Source organism: Electrophorus electricus, chromosome 18 (assembly GCF_013358815.1).
Source record: "Electrophorus electricus isolate fEleEle1 chromosome 18, fEleEle1.pri, whole genome shotgun sequence".
Lineage (NCBI taxonomy): Eukaryota > Metazoa > Chordata > Actinopteri > Gymnotiformes > Gymnotidae > Electrophorus > Electrophorus electricus.
This window is the reverse complement of record NC_049552.1, coordinates 7,400,292-7,419,232: the sequence shown is the minus strand read 5'-3', so window position 1 is coordinate 7,419,232 and position 18,941 is coordinate 7,400,292. Positions and strand designations below refer to the sequence as shown.

Genomic DNA, 18,941 nt, shown 5'->3' with positions numbered 1-18,941 from the left:
CTTCGAGACAAGCTCAGCTGGAGAGCGTTCTACTGAATAAGTCCTGAAAAGGGATAGACGGAGAGAGCGAGTGAGAGGGAAAGGCACAGAGAAGGAGAGAGAGATTGGGAAAGAGAAGAGAGACCGGCAGAAGGAGAGAAGGATGGAGAGACAGCGAGTTCTTATCAGTGCCCTCGTCACTTGGAGGGCTCTCTAAGCAAACGGATGTGTTTGTGTTCGTCTGTTTTGAGTTGTGTGCATCTGCATTTGCACAACTTGAGCTTTGCCAAGTGTTTTGTTTCTTCACAACAACAAAAAAAAAGGCCAGGGGTTGGGAGGGGTCGAGCGATTCAAACTGTCCTCTGAGCCCCAAGCTCAACCAACCCCATTTTGGCCTACGCTGACCTATAATGTGCTGCAGATCAGAAGGCAGCCTTTCATTATGTTTGAGTGGAAGCAGTGCACCTCCAAGGGAAGAGGTCTGCACCACAGGTGAATGCAGACTGGTGAATGTATCACATTAAAGTAATCTGCGCCACAGTGGAGTGGTCTTGCTGCATCATGCATGTTTCAGCCTCAAGCTGTGGTCAGTGGGAGGGGGAGAGACGTTATTGATTTTGTGATAAATTGCATTCTAATATGCTTTTGTGACCATCATCTGTACTTCAACAAATCCTGAAAAAAACGCATGTTTGTTTTAAAGACAATTGTGAAGAACCTGTGAATGATGTACTGTGGTGTCCAACTGAAACTTGCTAATGGCCGACTGGATATTGGATTAAATTATTTATTAGCTGTTGGATATTCCCTCTGGTTCTTTATCCAATTGTTTATTTTTGAATGATTATACTTCATAAGCTTTTGTGAAAGTTGGGAGTGCTATGGTTTCAGGTTTCACTGGTGCAGAGTATCCAATTTATTAGCCAATTTCAAAAAACTGAAATATCAGAGCTGCCCGTAATTGGAGAAAAATGCTATGCGGCAATGATATTGCTAAATATTATGACACAGTGAACACACGGTGGTCATCTTTGGATGTGATATGAATAAAGATTGGCTTGTGTTTATTTTTAGCATAATTATTAATACTTACCATATCTAATCATCACAACACCCAGCAAGCGCTCAAGTGTACTGTCTGACACTGGCACACGTGTACACACGCCAGAAGAGGTATGATGGGGAGGTTTGTACAGCAGCCTTCTGCAATTTCAGTGTTGAGCTGATATCGCGGCATCAATTAACAAGCGATACGTTGCTCAGCCTAAATAGCGTGACGCGTATTGTGAAAATGCACCGCGATATTGCGCCTGACCACATGACCCGGGCTTACGCACTCGTATCAGCACACGGCGCTCTACCAGGCTGCTGGCGTGTGGGAGCTGGGCCCCCAACCCAAGCAGCAGCGATGCCGTTACTAGAGTCTAGTGAGCGTGGAACAGGGTGGAGAGTGCATGGGCGTGAGAGGCTGAAACTTCCATAGTAACAGTGGAATGTGACCGTAGGTACAAGGCAGGCATTTCTAATGCTGCCTAAATAATTGGTGTGGGGGGGGGGGGGGAGCTATTTATGCAGTATGTGTTCATATCCCTTGGGATCACGTCCTCTTATCTGCGTAGCACGCTGGTAGATGTATTTTTGGCAATAATTTGCTTTTCATTCCATACTATGTGGATAACTGATGGGTGTGGGTGTGATTTCTACTTCACATAGGACATGCAGAGGTGAGCTTTTGAGTAGACAAGCCTTTAAGTGAAGTTCAGCAAGTGTGTGTGTGTGTGTGTGTGTGTGTGTGTTTGTGTGTGTGTGTGTGGGTGTGTGTATGTGTGTGTGTGTATGATTCAGTAATTGGTTTCCACACTCTGGAGTCCTCCTCTCCCTGTGTGAATATTTTTCCGCATCTTAGTGAAAGCTGTCTTTTCCATTCTTCTTTTTCTCTCCATCTCTCGCTACCTCGCTCGCCCTCTGTTGACTACAGCACTTCCACCTCGTCATAGCATCTCCTTCGCTGCACGTTTGTCCTAGAAGGTTTTCTGAATGTGATGATGTAATGTTCACCGGGGCTACAGAAGCAAGAATAGACTGTGTGTGTGTGTGTGTGTGTGTGTGTGTGTGCAAGAGGGAGAGAGAGAGAGAGAGAGAGACCAAGCGTAGTGTCTCTCCAATTTTTCATATTTCTACTTATCCACTGAAATGCTTCTTCAAGGACAAAACTATCCGTAAAGGTCTGTCATGCTACTGATTTACAGCAGGCTGCAGTATGAGTCTTTTTTAAATGACACACTGACTTATTGATACCCCCCAACACACACACACACACACACACACACGCACAGTAAAATGACAAGGCCTGATAAGAGCATAACTGGCTATATAATAAACAGGAGTTGTGAAGCATGCATAGGGTGTTCGCTGGTCTGCCCCCCTCCACCATGAGCAACAGCTGTTTGGCTTGGTATGGTCAGACAATGATCTCCTACCTCCCACAGTCCCTGACAGCAGGCAGACGACAGGGTATCAGCTATCACTGTGTGTGTGTGTTTGAGTGAGTGTGGGAGCACGTGCGCATGTGTGTGCGTGTGAATCTGTGTGTACAAGGCTAAGATGCATCTGCTAGTAGTCAGGACAGTGTGAGTGTGTGTTTGCATGTTTTGTTTTTATTTTAGATTTTCCATGCTTAAAAGACAGCAAAACAAATTTAAAGACAAATCGGGTCAGATTGGTTTCTCTTGACAAAACGTAAAAGAATACACCCAACTTGTGATGTATTTTGTAACGTGGTATGGTTTTATGGTTTTCACCATAATGTACTCCATTAATATAAAAATACTGCATTAAGATATTCCTAACACACAGTATGCATTGTAAAATTTCCCCAAACTTCGAGCAAAAGAATTTGACCCGTAATTTGACCTCCATTTCACCTATTTACTGCATATGAAAAATCATTTAATGTAATTCAAGCTAATTTAACATTGATATGTTAATGATATTAATGAAAAAACACCCAATAAAGCATTCGTTAGCTTCAAGGTGCTGTGAAGTCAACACTAAATTTAGTATAGTCTGAAACGCATTCTGTTGGTAAACTGGATCTTCATAGGCCCAAAATGAGCAGATTTTATAGATGTTTTTCAACCATAGAACACCAGCCAGTTCTAATTCATAGGCTGCCCAATCTCCTTCCATGTAATAGCATCTGTAATAAGACTGTATAAAAGCAGCCATACATAACATAGATAAAAAGCAGGTAATAATGAAATATATGAGGTTTTGTTGCTTAGAGCTATATACACTGTACTTGGGAAGACGATATTGTGTGCGCTCACACATGCACGCTAATGTGAGAGAGGGGGAGATTTAAAGAAAAAGGCAGAAATAGAGGTGAAGGAGCAAAGCTTTGCAGCCATAAAACTGATTAATGCTCATGCCTTCCCATTGCAGAAGTGTGTGTGCGCACGTGTGCACGCACGAGTGTGTGCAACGCACACACCTTTACATCGACTGAATCATTCGGTTAGAGTTCCACCCACTTGAACTGGGCGTGTCCTCTGCAAGTCGCATCCAAGTCCTCTTTGTTTTGCGTCCAGACAACCGCGTACGCTAATAAACACATGAAGCAGGATCAGCTGATTTCCCAGGCTAGAAGGAGCTTTGTGCCTGGCAGAAACCATCTGTCCTCATCTAGCCCGGCACCTTTGTGACATCCGCAGTGCACGGCGCGCGCGCAAACACACACACCCACCCTCCCGGCTGGGTCTCCGGGGCTGAGCCGCCACGACGTCAACACGTCCGCCTTCCCCCAAGAGATTTCAGCTCGCCGAAGTCATCGCTTCACTCGTCCCCTCTCTCTCTCGCGTGCTTGCTCACGCAGGCTTGGTGGAGGACGCCTCACCACCTTCGAAGGGATCGGCGTCTGGAACTTTCGTGCACCGAATGTTCATCGGTGCCGGAGAGCGGTTGGAGGCACCATAAACTGTTGGTGCCGCAGGGTTTCTCGGAAGACGCATTTCGTCAAGGAGCAGCACGGGGCAAGAGGGATGTGGTGGGCAAGGTCTCCATCTCCCGGCGATCGCTGCGTGGCGGATTGTTTTCATCCCCAGAATGGGCTGCGTTGTACATTGCAGGGCTGATGTGCGGCCTCTCTCCCCGTGTGTGTGTGTGTGTGTGTGTGTGTGTGTGTGTGTGTGTCATACGGCCTGTGCGTACACTGACAACCGAATGCGAATCCGCTGCTCTTCTTGAGCTCGGAATGGCGGTGGAGATGCGTTGATGCCCCGCAGAGAGCCGTCCAGGCACGAGCTCCCCGGCGGAGATGGAATTTACATAAAAGTAGCAGCGATTCATGGCTACTTCCATCAGTGTCGTCGCCCGCATTTCCGAGCGCAGAGGGACAGCACTTCCAGAACACGATGGCATTGCAGTTGCCTTTATCTCACACACAGTGGGTCATGCTAATCAAATATTTAGGCAGCTTCATCTGAGGGACAACCAAGTATGTCTCCTTCTTTCTATAGAAACCTGGTTGCTGTAGATAAAACAAAAATTCAGAAAAGTCATCCCAGAAGCAACCCTGCGTTGGGCCCGCAGACGACCTTCGCTGCGAAGTATCTGAGCGTTCACCGCATGTGCAGGGCTGCAGTGGCTCCCAGCAGTATGGGGCTGCCTGTCCAGCAGACGCTCTGGGGAGAACCAGCATGTCCGCTTGCTTCAGCTCTGCAGTCTTTGCATCAGCTCCAGCGTCCACCAAACGGCGCCGGATTGCATCGACATCACGTCACTGTTGCAGAGGATCATCTCGAGGTTGAAACAGCCTGCATGACTTCCTCAGAAGGGCCATGTCTTTTCATCATCTCATAACTACAGAGACGATACTCGGTGTCATCTCTAATCATTTGGTTTATTTCCTGAAAGACGATGAAATTGAGCCAGAGATTTCTGATGGACAGTGAGCTTTGACCATCATTTAGGCCTGGGTTAAAGATCCTAAGCCTAGCAGGAGGCCTTCAATAACTCAAAATCTGATTAGCGTGCTATGTTTTAGGTTTTTAAGTCACATCAGTGTCTGTTACATGGGGAAAACGCCATTTCCCAGAATGCAATGTTCTGTAGGTGGAAATATAGGTCACACCAGGGTTTCCCCCAACTCCCAGACTCTGCTATTTATAGTGTGTGTGTGTGTGTGTGTGTGTGTGTGTGTGTGTGTGTGTGCATGTTTTCTAGCATTCTTTGATTTCAGTCCTCCGTCACAGCATTATGCTATGATCATAACTTATGACTCGTGACATTAACTGGTCTTCAGCCTGCCATTTTAAGCACCACTGACTTACACTGCCTCTGTGCAAGGGAATCTTTTGGTTTGTTTCTGGCATTGTTTGTGGTTGGTTGGTTTGGTTTTGTTGTGTGTGTGTTTTTTTTGTTTGTTTGTTTGTTTGTTTTTGGGTTTTTGCTGGGAATTCATGCAGAAGCATCAGCTGACACTCTCGTGTGTAAGCGGGACTGGGTTGGACACCCGGGGGGGAATTCTTTAGCCGGTAACAGCACACAAAGCCCCCAATATCAATGTGCAGCCAGTAATGGCCACTACTTCCCTTCCGGCATATTCTCTTTTTGTTTTGTTTTCCTGAGCTGCCCTCATGCCTCACCAGTGTGTTCTGGCGAACACACTTATGCTGCTCTAAGAGACTATCGGGTAATAGAAACCCTGGGTATTTTGATAACAAGCTAAAGTTAAAATGAGGCTAGTTAGAGCGTGTTCAAGGGCAAATTGTAGGGATGCCCACGATGTTGCAGCAAAAAGTACACTTTTTTAGCAGAGCATACCCATCACAGGTTGCAAAAATGGGTAGCAATACTTCAGATTTACAGTTCACTTTTTTGTAGTGTGCTTAAACGTAGCTGCAGATAAATTGCACTTAACTCAATTTAAACATTTTACACAAGACATTAGTCATTACAAGTCATTTACACAAGTCATTACAAACACTTTTAGTGGACGTAGTACATTGTTGGTTTCTTTTATAAGCCTTGCTGTAACGCATCACGGTCGTAACGCTACAGTGCTACTGAAAAGTGGTACTTTGCCTTCAAGCTGGTCGTTATTATAGAATTAGAATGAGTAGAGCGGCATGGGAGTGTAATTTCAGCAGGTGTGTGAGCAGGTGCATGTTATATTGGCCAGGTTGCTAATCTTCCTATGAAATATGATACCGTTGAACTTGCCATCAGCTTGCTTACTTGGCTAGTTATGCCAAAATAACACCAGCATAATGGACCGTCATCCTTATCCCACAGTACCGAGCTGTGGCCATCCTGCTTGTTGTGGAAGCTCTAGCCTCTGAGTCTTTGTGGCCACAAACCCGACTCTGGTTTATACACACAGCTTTTGCGTGTCTGCTCTAAACTTGCTCGATTGATTTGTTTCAGCCAGCTTCCATTACACACACACACACACACCCACCCCTCCGGCAAAGCTGATTTTGTAATGAAATTCGCATTTGACTGCACTGTGTGTGTGTGTGTGTGTGTGTGTGTGTGTGTGTGTGTGTGTGTACACGCATATTTGCCACATCCACCCCCCCCCCCCCCCCCCCCCCCCCCCCCCCCGAGTTCTTGTGTTGTGTATACAAAGACAGATGAGGGCGAGACACCTGCTCTTTGAATGAGAAGCTAGATGACAGCAGCATTAATGGCAGGATGTAGTTGGAGAACCTCTCCCGTTTTACCAGCGCCAGAACCAGTAGAGCACAGCATCTCCCATCTGCAGTCTCACACACCCAGAGCAGACATGTAAGAACAGACACGCATAAACATATCACACTGTGAGGCTGCTTGCTCTCTCTGATTATGATGTGTTTGCGATCGTTATTAAGGAGTGCGTCAACGCCATGCTGTTTGCGCCTGTGCGCGCCACCGTGTTTATTAGATACGCTGCGTATTTTAGGCAGGGATTTAAATGCCCATTAGATGATTTGTTTTTCATGTTGCCTGGTAGCCTCATCACTTGGACCCCCCTCACCCAACTGTTAACTCTAAATAAGGAATTGGCATTCACTTTCACAGCCAAGCCTGGCAAACCGCCACACTAACTGACATGTTTACACAGATACAGTACATGGCAGTGACCCCACCCACCATGTGGACTTGACCAATGAACGTTCAGGGTGAAGAGTTCATTTGAATTCCTTGCACAAAGCCAGTTGGGAGGAGGGTGCGGGGTCATGGCTGCCGGGCCATCGGTATTCCGCCCCCGTTTCGGACGCACGTCCTTGCCGCTAGCCCACCGAGAGCCCTGCTGTCTCACTGAGCAATGCTTTCTCACCACCATTCGCTTCCTCTGCCGCCAGTGGGTCCCTGGGAGGCGGTGATCGATGGTGTACAATTCGACCCGTTTCGCAAGACCTCAGAGGAGGCATACCAGTCACCCTCTCCCCTCATTGGTTACCGCGTGGCCCGAAGACCCTCAGGCCCCAAAGCCATGCCGGCCTGAAATCGAAAGCATCCCCCCAATCAAGGAAATTGTTTGCTTAGGCGTTTGTGGAGTTAAACATTTGTGTTGAACTGCGCTATGATTCACCGACCTGCACAATGGTCGTTTATCAAAAGCCAAAATCTTTTTGACCTAGCTTGTTTCTCACATCATGAGTTCTGTCTTGGATATAAAAGAAGTACTTTATGTTTGCTGCTGTCTGGTGTGATTAGAAAGTTAGATGAAGGCTTCTTTTCCTCCTTCCCAGTGGTTGTCTATAGCAACAGCTTAGAATGTCTGGCAGTCACTGGGTCTGTTGTACTTTTGTTGTTCTCTATCTGTACAAATGTACTGCTGATTCTAGCTCCATGTGGTACTGCAGACATGCATGGCAGTATAGTTTTGAAATATGACCATGGTAAATGTTCTTGCCAGGAAAAGATCTAACCATCAGGATGGTACTTTTTTGATCTCTTTCTTGATCATATGAACTGGAACCCCAGTTTTCGAGAAGGAAGGGGGTAGAGCCAAGCTGGAGAACTGTGGTTTCAGATCAACGTCTGTGGGACACTTAATGCCATTAAGAGAACATGTCACCAGCAAGCGGTAATGTTGCTGACAATACCAACTCAAATTTGGACCAGTGCCTGTGATAGATGAGTTTGCACTTTTTAAATGCTTTTGATTTCAGATTTGTTTTAATAAGCTATCGTGACAGCGCTGTACTGACAGTACTCACTTAGCAAGGACTCTTCTGAGAAAATATAATTGTCATCAGTTTGCCACACACCTCAATTGCAATATGTCTCACAAGATGACAAAAAAAATGAGTGAACCCTTCATGCTTCTGTGTAACTGTGTTAGCCGTTTATATAATACAGCACGATTGGAATAAAATGTACATTTGCAAGACCTATATAACCTATAGGCGTTATAGGCTTCCGCTAGCAAGTACTTTGTACAAAACAAATGGCTACAAACTGTGTGAACTTAACCAGACACAAACCTAGCAGAGAGCCTATCCCTCTCTGAAATTGATCCCCGTCGGAATAACACTAGGGAAAGCAAAGGAAAACCAAGAAGAGGCTCATTACGAAGGAAGTGAGTAGTTGGAGACAAAACAACGGCTGCGAGTTTTAACTGCCGTTCAGCGTCCTAAAAACAATGGCCGACACTCGCCGGGTGTCGGCGGATGCAAACAGAAATCCAAACAGAAATGGTTAGATAGTGCCATTATTTGCCTCATCAGTGTCAAGTTAACAGACCCATTTGAAAACCCTCATGGCACACGCAACTTCGGTTCATATCCCAAAGTGGATGGTCGGTTTCCTTCCCAGTGGTCAGTCACTCTGGAAACCACGGCGTTAGCGACCAGGTAACGACACGTCCAGTCTAGGGTCCCTTTGGCCGGTCAGGGCCTGTCTGTGGTTTTGGAAGAAATATGTCATGAAATGTGAAACAGACTAAATTGGCATGATTCACTTCCACCGGGTGGCCGTATGTTTGAACCTAAAAGTATTTTACTATTTGCCTTTTCTTCTCAGTATCTTTGCTTTCCTCGTTTGGCTAATCTGCTAACACCTCGCGCGAGCCCCACCTCCCCGCCTGCTCGAGCGGGCCGTTCGTGTGGGGTTCATTCGCGTCGCGAGAGGGCCGGCGACAGCCGCGCGCCCTGATTGTCTCGCGGGAGGCCGTACACCGGCGCCGTTCATTCGATCTGCATTCTGCCGCACTCGCGTCCAACCGAGTGTTTGTTCGGTCGTTGTGACGTTTTGGAATTGGCGTCGTGTGCAACGGCGTCCTACTTTCTTTGGCGAAAAGGTGGGCCCGAGCGCATCGGGTCTTAGCACTGATGAGGGAGAACTTTTGCCCAGGAGTGCCAGCAAGGCCATGAGACCTCTTGGGTGCAGCGTTCTTAGAAATGCACACGTCAGGTGGCAGCCGGTCTGCTGAATTTGCGTGACTGCATTCATATTCGTGAATGTCATTGACTTGCCGTTATTTGCCGCACGATCTTTCGGAGCTGTTGCCCTGACCCGTTCTCTTGATTCTCCTGCAGGTACCACCCGCCTCCCTCGAGCCGGCGAGGTTCCAGGTGTGGATTACAACTTCCTGTCCGTGCAGGAGTTCCTGGAGTTGGAGCGGTGTGGAACTCTTCTGGAAATCGGGACTTACGAGGGTATGTGCCAGCAGCCCTGTGTGGCTATTCTGCACAGGGAGATGTGTCGGTTGGTACTGCTGATGCTATAGATGTGGTGGAATTTCACACAAACGCACATGCACGCAGGGGCGAGGTGCATGGATGTCGTTGCCTAATCGTGCATGCGCAGCAAGCCAGAATCGTACCCGCACACAGAATGAAGCATTCTGTCCTCACAGTTCTTCTGGTGGCTACTGTCTCTGGCACCCAGGTTTAATCCGTCTGGCACTGTGTGTGTGCCTGGCATCGTTCTCTCTCTCTCTCCCCTGTACAGACATGATGATTATAGATTATAGACACATTCTCAGCTGAAACTCAAAGGTGTGTTTGTGTAATAATATCGTAATAGGAACGCCTTGCGGTTCTGTAAAACAAAGCCGCAGCGAGGCTCCGACGTTTGGGCAAGACGCGGGAAAAGATTTGAATGCTCTCAAACGCTGGGTGTGCCACAGATGCTGCCGTTCTGCCACTTCAGCGTGATCGCTGGAGACGGAGACACAGTGCAGGGGAGGGACTAGTCGTTTGCCTGTCTGTAGCGAACATGGGCACTCGTGCTCGTGATCGGCCAGTCTGGACGCTTTGCCGCCGTCCCGGACCACACGCAGCTCTGGCCTGGTCCTCTCTGCTCATTCCTTCCTCCTCTCAGCATACCAGTACAGGAGGATTCTTACAAATGTCTCTCGCTCTCTCTCGCTCTTTTTCAGTCTCTCTCCTTTTCTCTTCCTCTCCCAAACACCAATGCTTTTCCTTTTCCATCTCCTTCCGCCCTGGTTGCCTAGGTAACTATTATGGAACACCCAAGCCTCCCAGCCAGCCCACCCACGGGACAGTGATTACCCAGGATGCTTTGCGAGACGGCCTTTCTGGCTCCCAGCATTCCACGCCCAAGCGCACCAAGTCCTACAATGACATGCAACATGCTCCACTAGTGTCTTTTGAGCAGATGGAAGATGCAGACTTCGGCTCAGACATGAACAACGCTTTCACAGGTCGGTGTGTGTGTGTGTGTGTTTGGGAGTATTGTGAATGTGATCACGGGCTTGATGTGGGCACAGGGCGACTCCATCTGGCTGTGACGAGTGTGAATAATCGCATCACAGGTAGAGATCAGGGACCTCAGTCAACGTGTGTGTGAGTGTGTGTGTGTGTGTGTGTGTGTCTGTATAAGGGAGAGAGCTCATTATGAGTAGGTCTTCTGACTAGTTCATCGTTTGCCCTTTGAATCACTGTTCTTGTTGTGGACTGTCCATCACACTGTAAAGGGGAAGCACTAACAACAGAGTCAAACTTAATTTTGTGTGTGAGTGTGGGAGTATGGTGAGTATGATCACAGGCTTGGTGACAGCACAGGGCAGGTCCATCTAGCTGGGACGTGCGTGTGTCCGTGCGTGCGTGTGTGTCTGTGCGTGCGTGCGTGTGTCTGTCTGTCTGTGCGTGCGTGTGTGTGAATAATCACATCGCAGGTAGAGCTCATGGACCTCAGTCAAACACACATTTGTTTAATTATTTGTGAATGGCAGCCCAGTGAAAAGCTTTTATTTATTCAGTGTCAGGAGAGGGATTTTTTTTGGGGTGCAGTACTTCATTGTTAGGTGACTTCTAAAAGATGTTGGTCTGTGTGTGTGTGTGTGTGTGTGCTGTGATAGGGGTTCGATGTGCTTTGCGAAAAGGATCGGAAACGTGTGTACGTGTGTGAGATTATTAGCAAAGCGGCTACATTAGCATGCTCCTTGAGTCCTGCCAGGCTGAACCTCATTTCATGGGCAGCGGGCCAAGAGAAAGGTCTAGCTTCTGCGCGCGCACGTTACACCGGCCTTCCCAGCGGTCTTTCTGCCGGCTCCTCTTTCCTCCTGGCTTGGCCCTGACGCCACGTGCTCCTTTCGCCTCTGCCCCGCCGCGCGCAGGAGACTCCGGCCGGCAGGAAGTGCACGGCGTGGTACGAGACGGCGCCCCCTGCAGCGTGCTGAACAGCGTGGCGCTGTCTCCCGCAGCCACCATGGCCAGCCCACATCATCCCCAGCTTCCTCCGGAGAACGACCCGCTCGGCCCGTTGCCAGACAACTGGGAAATGGCCTACACAGAGAGTGGAGAGGTCTATTTTATAGAGTAAGAACTGCATCTCCCACAATGCAACACTTGGGGGGGGGGGGGGTGTCATACAGAGCTGCTCCAAAAAAAAAAAACTAACTACATCATCCGTTTGACTCTGGCCTGAATGAGATCTTATTCCTTGTGCTGTTTCATTATTTTAGTATTTCAAAGCTTGATAGCTGAGATTTGTGGCCATATGTTCATACTTGGCTTTGGCTTTAGACTGAAATTACTTTAGTTTAGCTTTTTTTTTTACATCAGTATTACTGTCAGTATTTAATATACACAAACACCATATATAATTTATTTGTGGTTTCGTCATCTCATCCTTTCACTGTCATCCCGTTTCATTGTTTACGCTCCTGTTCCTGTTTTGCACAGAAGACAATAAAATATTGATCACAAAAACAGACCTATGAGAAGAAAAATTGCTGTACATATTAGCTTCTTGTTGCAGTCCAGAGGTCAGAGACATAAGCTCCTTCATGGGAGAACAAATTAGATAAACAGATCGGGGCACATTTCACATCTCAGCAATGCCAGGACAGTGAAAACTACAATTTATACCATTAATAGCATTCAAATATTCAATATGTATTCAACATGCATTTCCTACATACAATTGAGGTGTTTTTTTGTTTGTTTGTTTTTTAAAGTTTTGCACTTGTTTACTGACTTTTTTAGCCCAGGATTGGCATGGTTCCAAATGTACATGGCCACAGTAGATTAAAATAGATTTTCCATATTGGACAACAGTGTTTATCTTCCACACTATGAGGCCTAGTAGAGTTGATTTAGCCACTAGGGGTTGGTTGGTTGGTTTGTTTGTTTGTTTGTTTGTTTGTTTGTTTTGAAAGCATCCTCGGGATTCTTTCACAGCTTGCTCATTCTTACGCTGCAGCCATTTCAGACCTGCACGTGCTTGTGTGTTCGTTTCCAGCCACAACACGAAGACGACCTCCTGGATGGACCCCCGCTGTCAGGACAAGCAACAGAAGCCCATAGAGGAGTGTGATGACGATGGTAAGAAGATGATCGCTGGCCGCTTTGACCCCAGACCTGAACGGAAAACGCACTCTTCGCTGTTCGCAAGTTGTGCTTTTCGCTGATCATAAACCATGATCTTTGTGTTTTGCTGGTGGGAAATATTTTTGTATATAGATTTCAGACTGCCCTCAGGCACATTAGGCTGATGTTGATTATGCTGTTATGATTTCAGTTGCTCGTGTATCTGGTGTTTTTTTTGTTTGTTTGTTTGTTTGTTTTAAAAAATTATTTTTTAGTCAACCGTAGGTTTTTTGTTGTGTTTTTTAATTAATTTATTTATTTTTTAAGTCTTTGTTCACCTCAGAGGTGATGCATGACCTATGCATGCTCCCGCCAGCAGAGGGCACACTTGATCCTAAATCGCTCCACGCTGGATTGGTCCTAAGCAAAGTATGTGAGGCCATTCCACTCCTCACGCTCCCTCCGCTCCGACTCCGTTCCGTTGTCTCCGTTTTTCCCTCCTCGCTCCCAGCTCAAGCCGGGAAAAAAGTCTTGTTTTAATATGTATTTATAATATGAGTTTGCCGCTTGATATTAAAAATATGAGGTTAAAAAAAGCCAGCACTTTAAGAAAAGTGTCATGCTTTATTGAACTGAAGAAAACCCAGCAGTAGGCCGCAAACGTTTTTCATCTAAAAATGATTTTAAGGGGGGAAACCAACATCATCTTTTAGCCTACTGTGGCACGTGTCTTTTTCGATTCACGGTCTCAAGAAGTCCGAGCTTGTAAAAAAGGGACGATGCGATTTGGTGGTGGTGGGCTTGGAGCGACAGAAAGCTTCCGACTTGCGAAACTGCGTCGCTCCGCTCCCCCAACCCCGCACAGCACCCTGGTCCTCAGCAAGCACCGCGCTAATGGGTCTATACGGGGCCAGCTTCTTCAAACCCGTACCATATCAGTTACAGTAGAGAATACGTAGCTGCCAGATCCCAGAATTCAATTAAAGCGGATTTGGCCTCGTGACAAAGCCTTCCGAGTGGATATCAAACACAATGAGGACCTGATCTTTGGTGTGATAATGTGTGGTTTCTCGAAGCGGCACAGCACATCTAGCCAAGAGATCGCTTGGATGCAGCTGGACCCAGAGTCTGATATGGTTTGTGGAGCCATAGGGAAATCATCTCCCTTCTAAATGGATTGCGTGTCAGAATACTGGAAATAGTGCCACCTGGTGGCGACTGTTGAAATGAACAATGTGGCAGTAATAAATACTAATAACAAATACATTATTTGCTTTAGGAGTGCGACCGTGATTTTACTGCATTCAATCAGTAAACGTGTTGTCTGTTTCTTCATCTCTCTTGCTTCCTTAAATGCTTTTTCTTTTCCTGCTCTTGGAGAAGAAGGGGTACATACTGAGGAACCAGACAATGAACTTGGTAGGTACTCCTCTCCTCTCGTCCTCCTCACCTTTCTGCTCCTCCCCTCCGCTCATCTCTACATCTCTTTTCATTTGTCACAAATAGTTTCTGTTTATCTCATCGTTTCAGCCATTTGATTGATAGTATCGTAACAGTGCTAACGACTGACTTTGTGCTGAGCATAAGAGACCGGGATGAGACTAGGACAAAATCTCCTCCGAAGTTTCTTGGATTCTAACACCAATTCCCGAGACCGGTTTAACCGTCCTGCGCAAATCCGTCAAAATCGCACACACATTTCAAAAGCTTGAAAGCCCTTCACAAAACATTTTGCACACCAGCTGATCCCTACACCTGTCTAACGGAAAACCTGAATGAGCAAGCCGTCACTATATAAGGATGAATTTAAGATGAATTCTTCTGCAGGTGCTACTCACCAGCGGCGACCGTTTCACAAGATGGTTCTCACGGTGTCACGCTGATTGTGCGGCTCGACTCTTTGCAGCAGTGCAACCCGATCAAAACACGTGCAGGCCTGCCTGCAAGCACACGCCGCAAGCTTTAAACGCCACTAACGGTTTAATAACCGCTTAATCGCAATTACCTAAAGCGCGTTTATGCACGCAAATAATCGTGAGTGGACTGCATTTCGCCTTTTTTTTTTCTTTTTTTTCTTTTTTTTTTTTTAAATTTATTTTATTTTATTGTTTTAGCCGGACGTCCCGGACTTGGGGGGTTTGCGGAGTTTAACCGCCGTTCCAGCAGTTAGCACGCGTCCGCTTTTGTGGGTAAAACGGTACCAGTCTCCCGTGTCCCGAGCCACCCGCGCGCCGCGGTCATTTGAGACGTTCCTCTGAAGGAGAGTCCTCCTCGCGGGGGTTTCACGTGGACCGAACTGGCGAGCGCAGACGGTGGAACGCCACCCAGCGCGCTGAGCGGAGACCGGTCGCGGGCGCGCGTGAAACCTAATCCAGTTAACGGCTTGAGTGTTAATAAAAGTCAATTGGAAGAGTAGCCGAGAATGAATGACCGTGTGTGTGAGTGGGTTTGCTTTTGTGTGGAGTAACTACACCAATGTGGCTTCACCACATTTCTTATAGTCTAGACGTGTGTGTGTGTTTAATAAGGGAGAGGCAGACAGGCTGTATGTCGTCTGTGCCCCAGGTCTCTTCTAATTTAGTACCCTGATTTAAAAAAAAAAAAAAAAAATGTTTTTAACTACATTAAACATCGATCACACACAGACACAAACTATATCACCCCTAACTGAAGCAAACAGAAATGGAGTTTTTTCAAAATGGATTTTCTCCTCTCCTGTTACTCCGTCTGTTAATTTGACTTCTTCTCTTACCAGAACTGCCTCCAGGTTGGGAGAAGATCGACGACCCAGTGTATGGTGTATATTACGTTGAGTAAGTGATGGCGTGTCATGCTGACCGTCTCTCTCTCGTATGTCTCCAGCTTAAAAGCAGCCCAGTATGGGCTTGGCTTCTGATTTCTTTTCCCAATTTTCCGTGGCCCAATGTGGATAACAAGTGTGTGTGTGTGTGTGTGTGTGTGTGTGTGTGTGTGTATGTGTGCGTGTGTGTTTCACAGTTCTGTTTTATTGCACAGTGGGGATTTGTGAGTGTGTGTTAGCACACCAGAAATCCAGTTGAGACATTCATCATAGAGACAATAACTCACTCACATATTCTCTCTCCTTTTCTCTCTTCCCCTTTTTGTCTGTCTGTCTGTCTGTCTCTCCCGCTGCGTCTCTTAGTCACATTAACAGAAAGACGCAGTACGAGAACCCGGTCCTGGAGGCCAGGCGCAAAAAGCAGGTCGATATCCAGCAGCCACCAGAAGGTGAGCGCTACGTCAGAGGTTCGTCCCACTTTCCACTTTCTCTTTCTCTCTCTCTCTCTCTCTCTCTCTCTCTCTCTCTCTCCCTCCCTCTCTCCCTCCCTCTCTCACCCCTCCTCCTCCACTGCCGCTTGCCCATAGTGCACCTGCTATCAAACGCTGCATCCTTACTTCTGACGGGCTGACGGGCTGTGGATAAACACTGCCCGAGTTCCTTTCAGAATGAGCGCTTCGCTCGAAACCGCTGACGCCGCAGATAACGGGCGTGGCGGTGTCACGCGGCCGAGGCGCACCGGCCTGGCCCCATCCAGCTTTCATTTTCCTTTTGGCCACGTTAGCAATTTCTGACAAAAGTTTCCTTAGCAAGTTTTTTTTCTGGTAAACGAAACCGAACAGCCATTTGAAGTGTTAGTCACCGCCACAACAGGGCAGGCTTGAATCTCACCTTTTTCTGTGGATCCTTTTGGTATTGGAGATGTTCTCAAACGTCTCTAACATTCATTACTATGCTAAATTCTGACAATTCATAAAGGGGGGGTGGGGGGAACCAACCACTTTTATCCGTTCTTTTGTTCGAGTGTTTATCAGAATACCCCGGCTGTGTTTTTGCTGCTTAAACAGTCCTGTGTTCGCAGCCTGCTGCTTTCAGTTCTGCTACACGCACAAACAAAGGCCTGGCTGGGGTTTTTAATCAGCGCCCTGCGCTATGCCGCGCACGTGCCCGCGATACCCGGCCGTGCCCGCTTGCGCATAGTCATTCTTCTCTTCACAAAATGTGAGTCGAACCGCCTCAACTCCGGAGGTCACTAAGCGGCTCCCCCCGTTCTCTCTGCACAGAATGGATAGAAGAGCACTCGTCCGCTGGCGCGCCGATCACCGCCTACATCCCCAACCACCTGGAGACGTACCGGGACCCACAGAGCGGCCCGCCGCTCCCGACCGTCCCCGGCTCGAAACGTGAGCTTCCAAAGGCCACCAGCAGGGGTCACACTGCTACGGTGGCGCGTTTGGTTCGTGGCCGCCGGAGGGGGGCTGAGCTGCCGCCGGGCCCTTCGCACGGAGCCTGTGCCCCCCCCCCCCCCCCCCAACATTGTGGGATGCTCGTGTAATCGAGCCGTTTACTGTGGTGGGTTGTTGCCTCCGAAGGGCTTTGTTACAGATGTCTTGAGTGCATGCGGTTGTGTGCGTGTGCAGGGGGGAAGCCGTTCTTCACACGGAACCCAGCGGAGCTGAAGGGGACGTTCATAAGCACCAAACTCCTGAAGAGTAGGCGGGGCTTCGGCTTCACAGTGGTGGGCGGAGACGAGCCAGACGAGTTCTTGCAGATCAAAAGCCTGGTGCTGGATGGCCCTGCCGCCGTGGACGGCAAGATGGAGACGGGTTTGTACACGTGCGCGCGCACGCGCCCCTCTCATGAGTCTTTGATTGGCGCATTGTTGCAGCACGTGCGTCTGCTGCTCCCACAGGCGACGTCATCGTCAGCGTCAACGATGCCATCGTTCTGGGCTACACCCACGCGCAGGTGGTCAAGATTTTCCAGTCCATCCCCATCGGCTCGGCCGTGCAGCTGGAGCTGTGCCGCGGCTACCCCCTGCCCTTTGACCCCGACGACCCCAACACCAGCCTGGTCACCTCCGTCGCCATCCTGGACAAGGAGCCCATCATCGTCAACGGACAGGAGGCCTTCGAGCCGCCCCCGCTGTGCCTGGGCCTGGGGCTAGGGCCGGCGGGAGTGGGGCCTGGGGCCCCGGGGGCGGGGCTGGCCGGCCGAGGCGAGCCCCGCCCATACAGCCCCACGGCGGAGGGTGGCGGGGCGGGCCTGCCCGAGGCGTACGGCAGCGACGTGGTGACGCTGGCCTCGTCCATCGCCACGCAGCCCGAGCTCATCACCGTGCACATGGAGAAGGGCGATAAGGGCTTCGGCTTCACCATCGCCGACTGCGGTGGGGCGGGCGGCGGCCAGCGCGTCAAGCAGATCGTGGACTACCCGCGCTGCCGCGGGCTCAAAGAGGGCGACATCCTGGTGGAGGTCAACAAGAGGAACGTGCAGAACCTGAGCCACAACCAGGTGGTGGACCTCCTCAGCAAGTGCCCGCGCGGCACTGAGGTCACCATGCTGGTGCAGAGAGGTGAGGGGGCGGGGGCGGGGCCCGGGGGGTGGGGGGGGGGGAACCAGGCCTTCGCAGCGAAGGGGCGGGTGCGGTGGAAGGTCGATTCCGGCCAAGCAAAGGCCGCTCGAGGACGGACGACGGAAACACGGCCGTGGCGCCGGCCAGTCCGGCCCGGGCATGCAAGCTGATGTTCGCCGGAGCACGCAGAGTGTTAGAGCGTTTTGGAACGTCTCGGGCGTGTCGCTGTGGCGTTGAAGCTGAAGCTCTGGACAGTGGAAGAGCTCCAGGTGTAATAATGGAACGCTTCTGTTCTGTTCTGTAACGCCATGTACTGCTGTGAAAGAGAGCTTCAGCTTTGATGGTACCTTTTCTAAGACTGTGTGTGTGTGTGTGTGTGTGTGTGTGTGCGTGCTTTTTCAACTTCACTGGAATACGAGTGAAGTGGACCCTGAATGACCCTGAATTATTGTTTGATGTGTGTGTGTGTGTGAACATGAGTAGGTGTCCATATGTAGGCTTGTTAATAGAGTTTGGGATGTAGGTTTCAAAGACAGGAAAACGCTGAAACCAGAGGAAACGTAGAGAGGAGAAAGTGAAGGCCATTCGGGAGGAGATGCCAGTTGTCACTTACACGTGTCTGCAGAGTCAAAGTGTGTGTGCATGTGCGCGCGCGCGCAAATGAACGTATGTGTTGTGCATACATGTGTGTATATTTGCGTGTGTGGTTACATGTTTATGTGCGTGGTGGCATGTCCATGTGTTTATCTTTGTGTGTGTGTGCGTGCGTGTGTGTATCTTTGTGTGTGCATATGCATGCGTGTGTGTGTACGCGTGCGTG

At 48.8% G+C, this 18,941-nt stretch overlaps 1 protein-coding gene across 4 annotated transcripts in view; it reads left to right on the top strand.

The window, feature by feature from the left end:
• The window catches only part of LOC113580438 (membrane-associated guanylate kinase, WW and PDZ domain-containing protein 1-like), an 81,072-nt gene that overhangs the window by 40,374 nt on the left and 21,757 nt on the right, over window positions 1-18,941 (top strand). For 2 of the 4 annotated variants that reach the window (XM_035536205.1, XM_035536207.1), the window contains exons 3-12: window positions 9,507-9,626; window positions 10,427-10,636; window positions 11,552-11,753; window positions 12,679-12,761; window positions 14,130-14,165; window positions 15,502-15,559; window positions 15,910-16,013; window positions 16,830-16,949; window positions 17,187-17,372; window positions 17,459-18,121. In XM_035536205.1, the coding sequence (XP_035392098.1) occupies window positions 9,507-9,626; window positions 10,427-10,636; window positions 11,552-11,753; window positions 12,679-12,761; window positions 14,130-14,165; window positions 15,502-15,559; window positions 15,910-16,013; window positions 16,830-16,949; window positions 17,187-17,372; window positions 17,459-18,121 (1,782 nt within the window). Of the gene's footprint in view, window positions 1-9,506; window positions 9,627-10,426; window positions 10,637-11,551; window positions 11,754-12,678; window positions 12,762-14,126; window positions 14,166-15,501; window positions 15,560-15,909; window positions 16,014-16,829; window positions 16,950-17,186; window positions 17,373-17,458; window positions 18,122-18,941 lie in introns of all 4 variants that reach the window. The other 2 variants (XM_035536204.1, XM_035536206.1) reach the window with 1 other exon arrangement.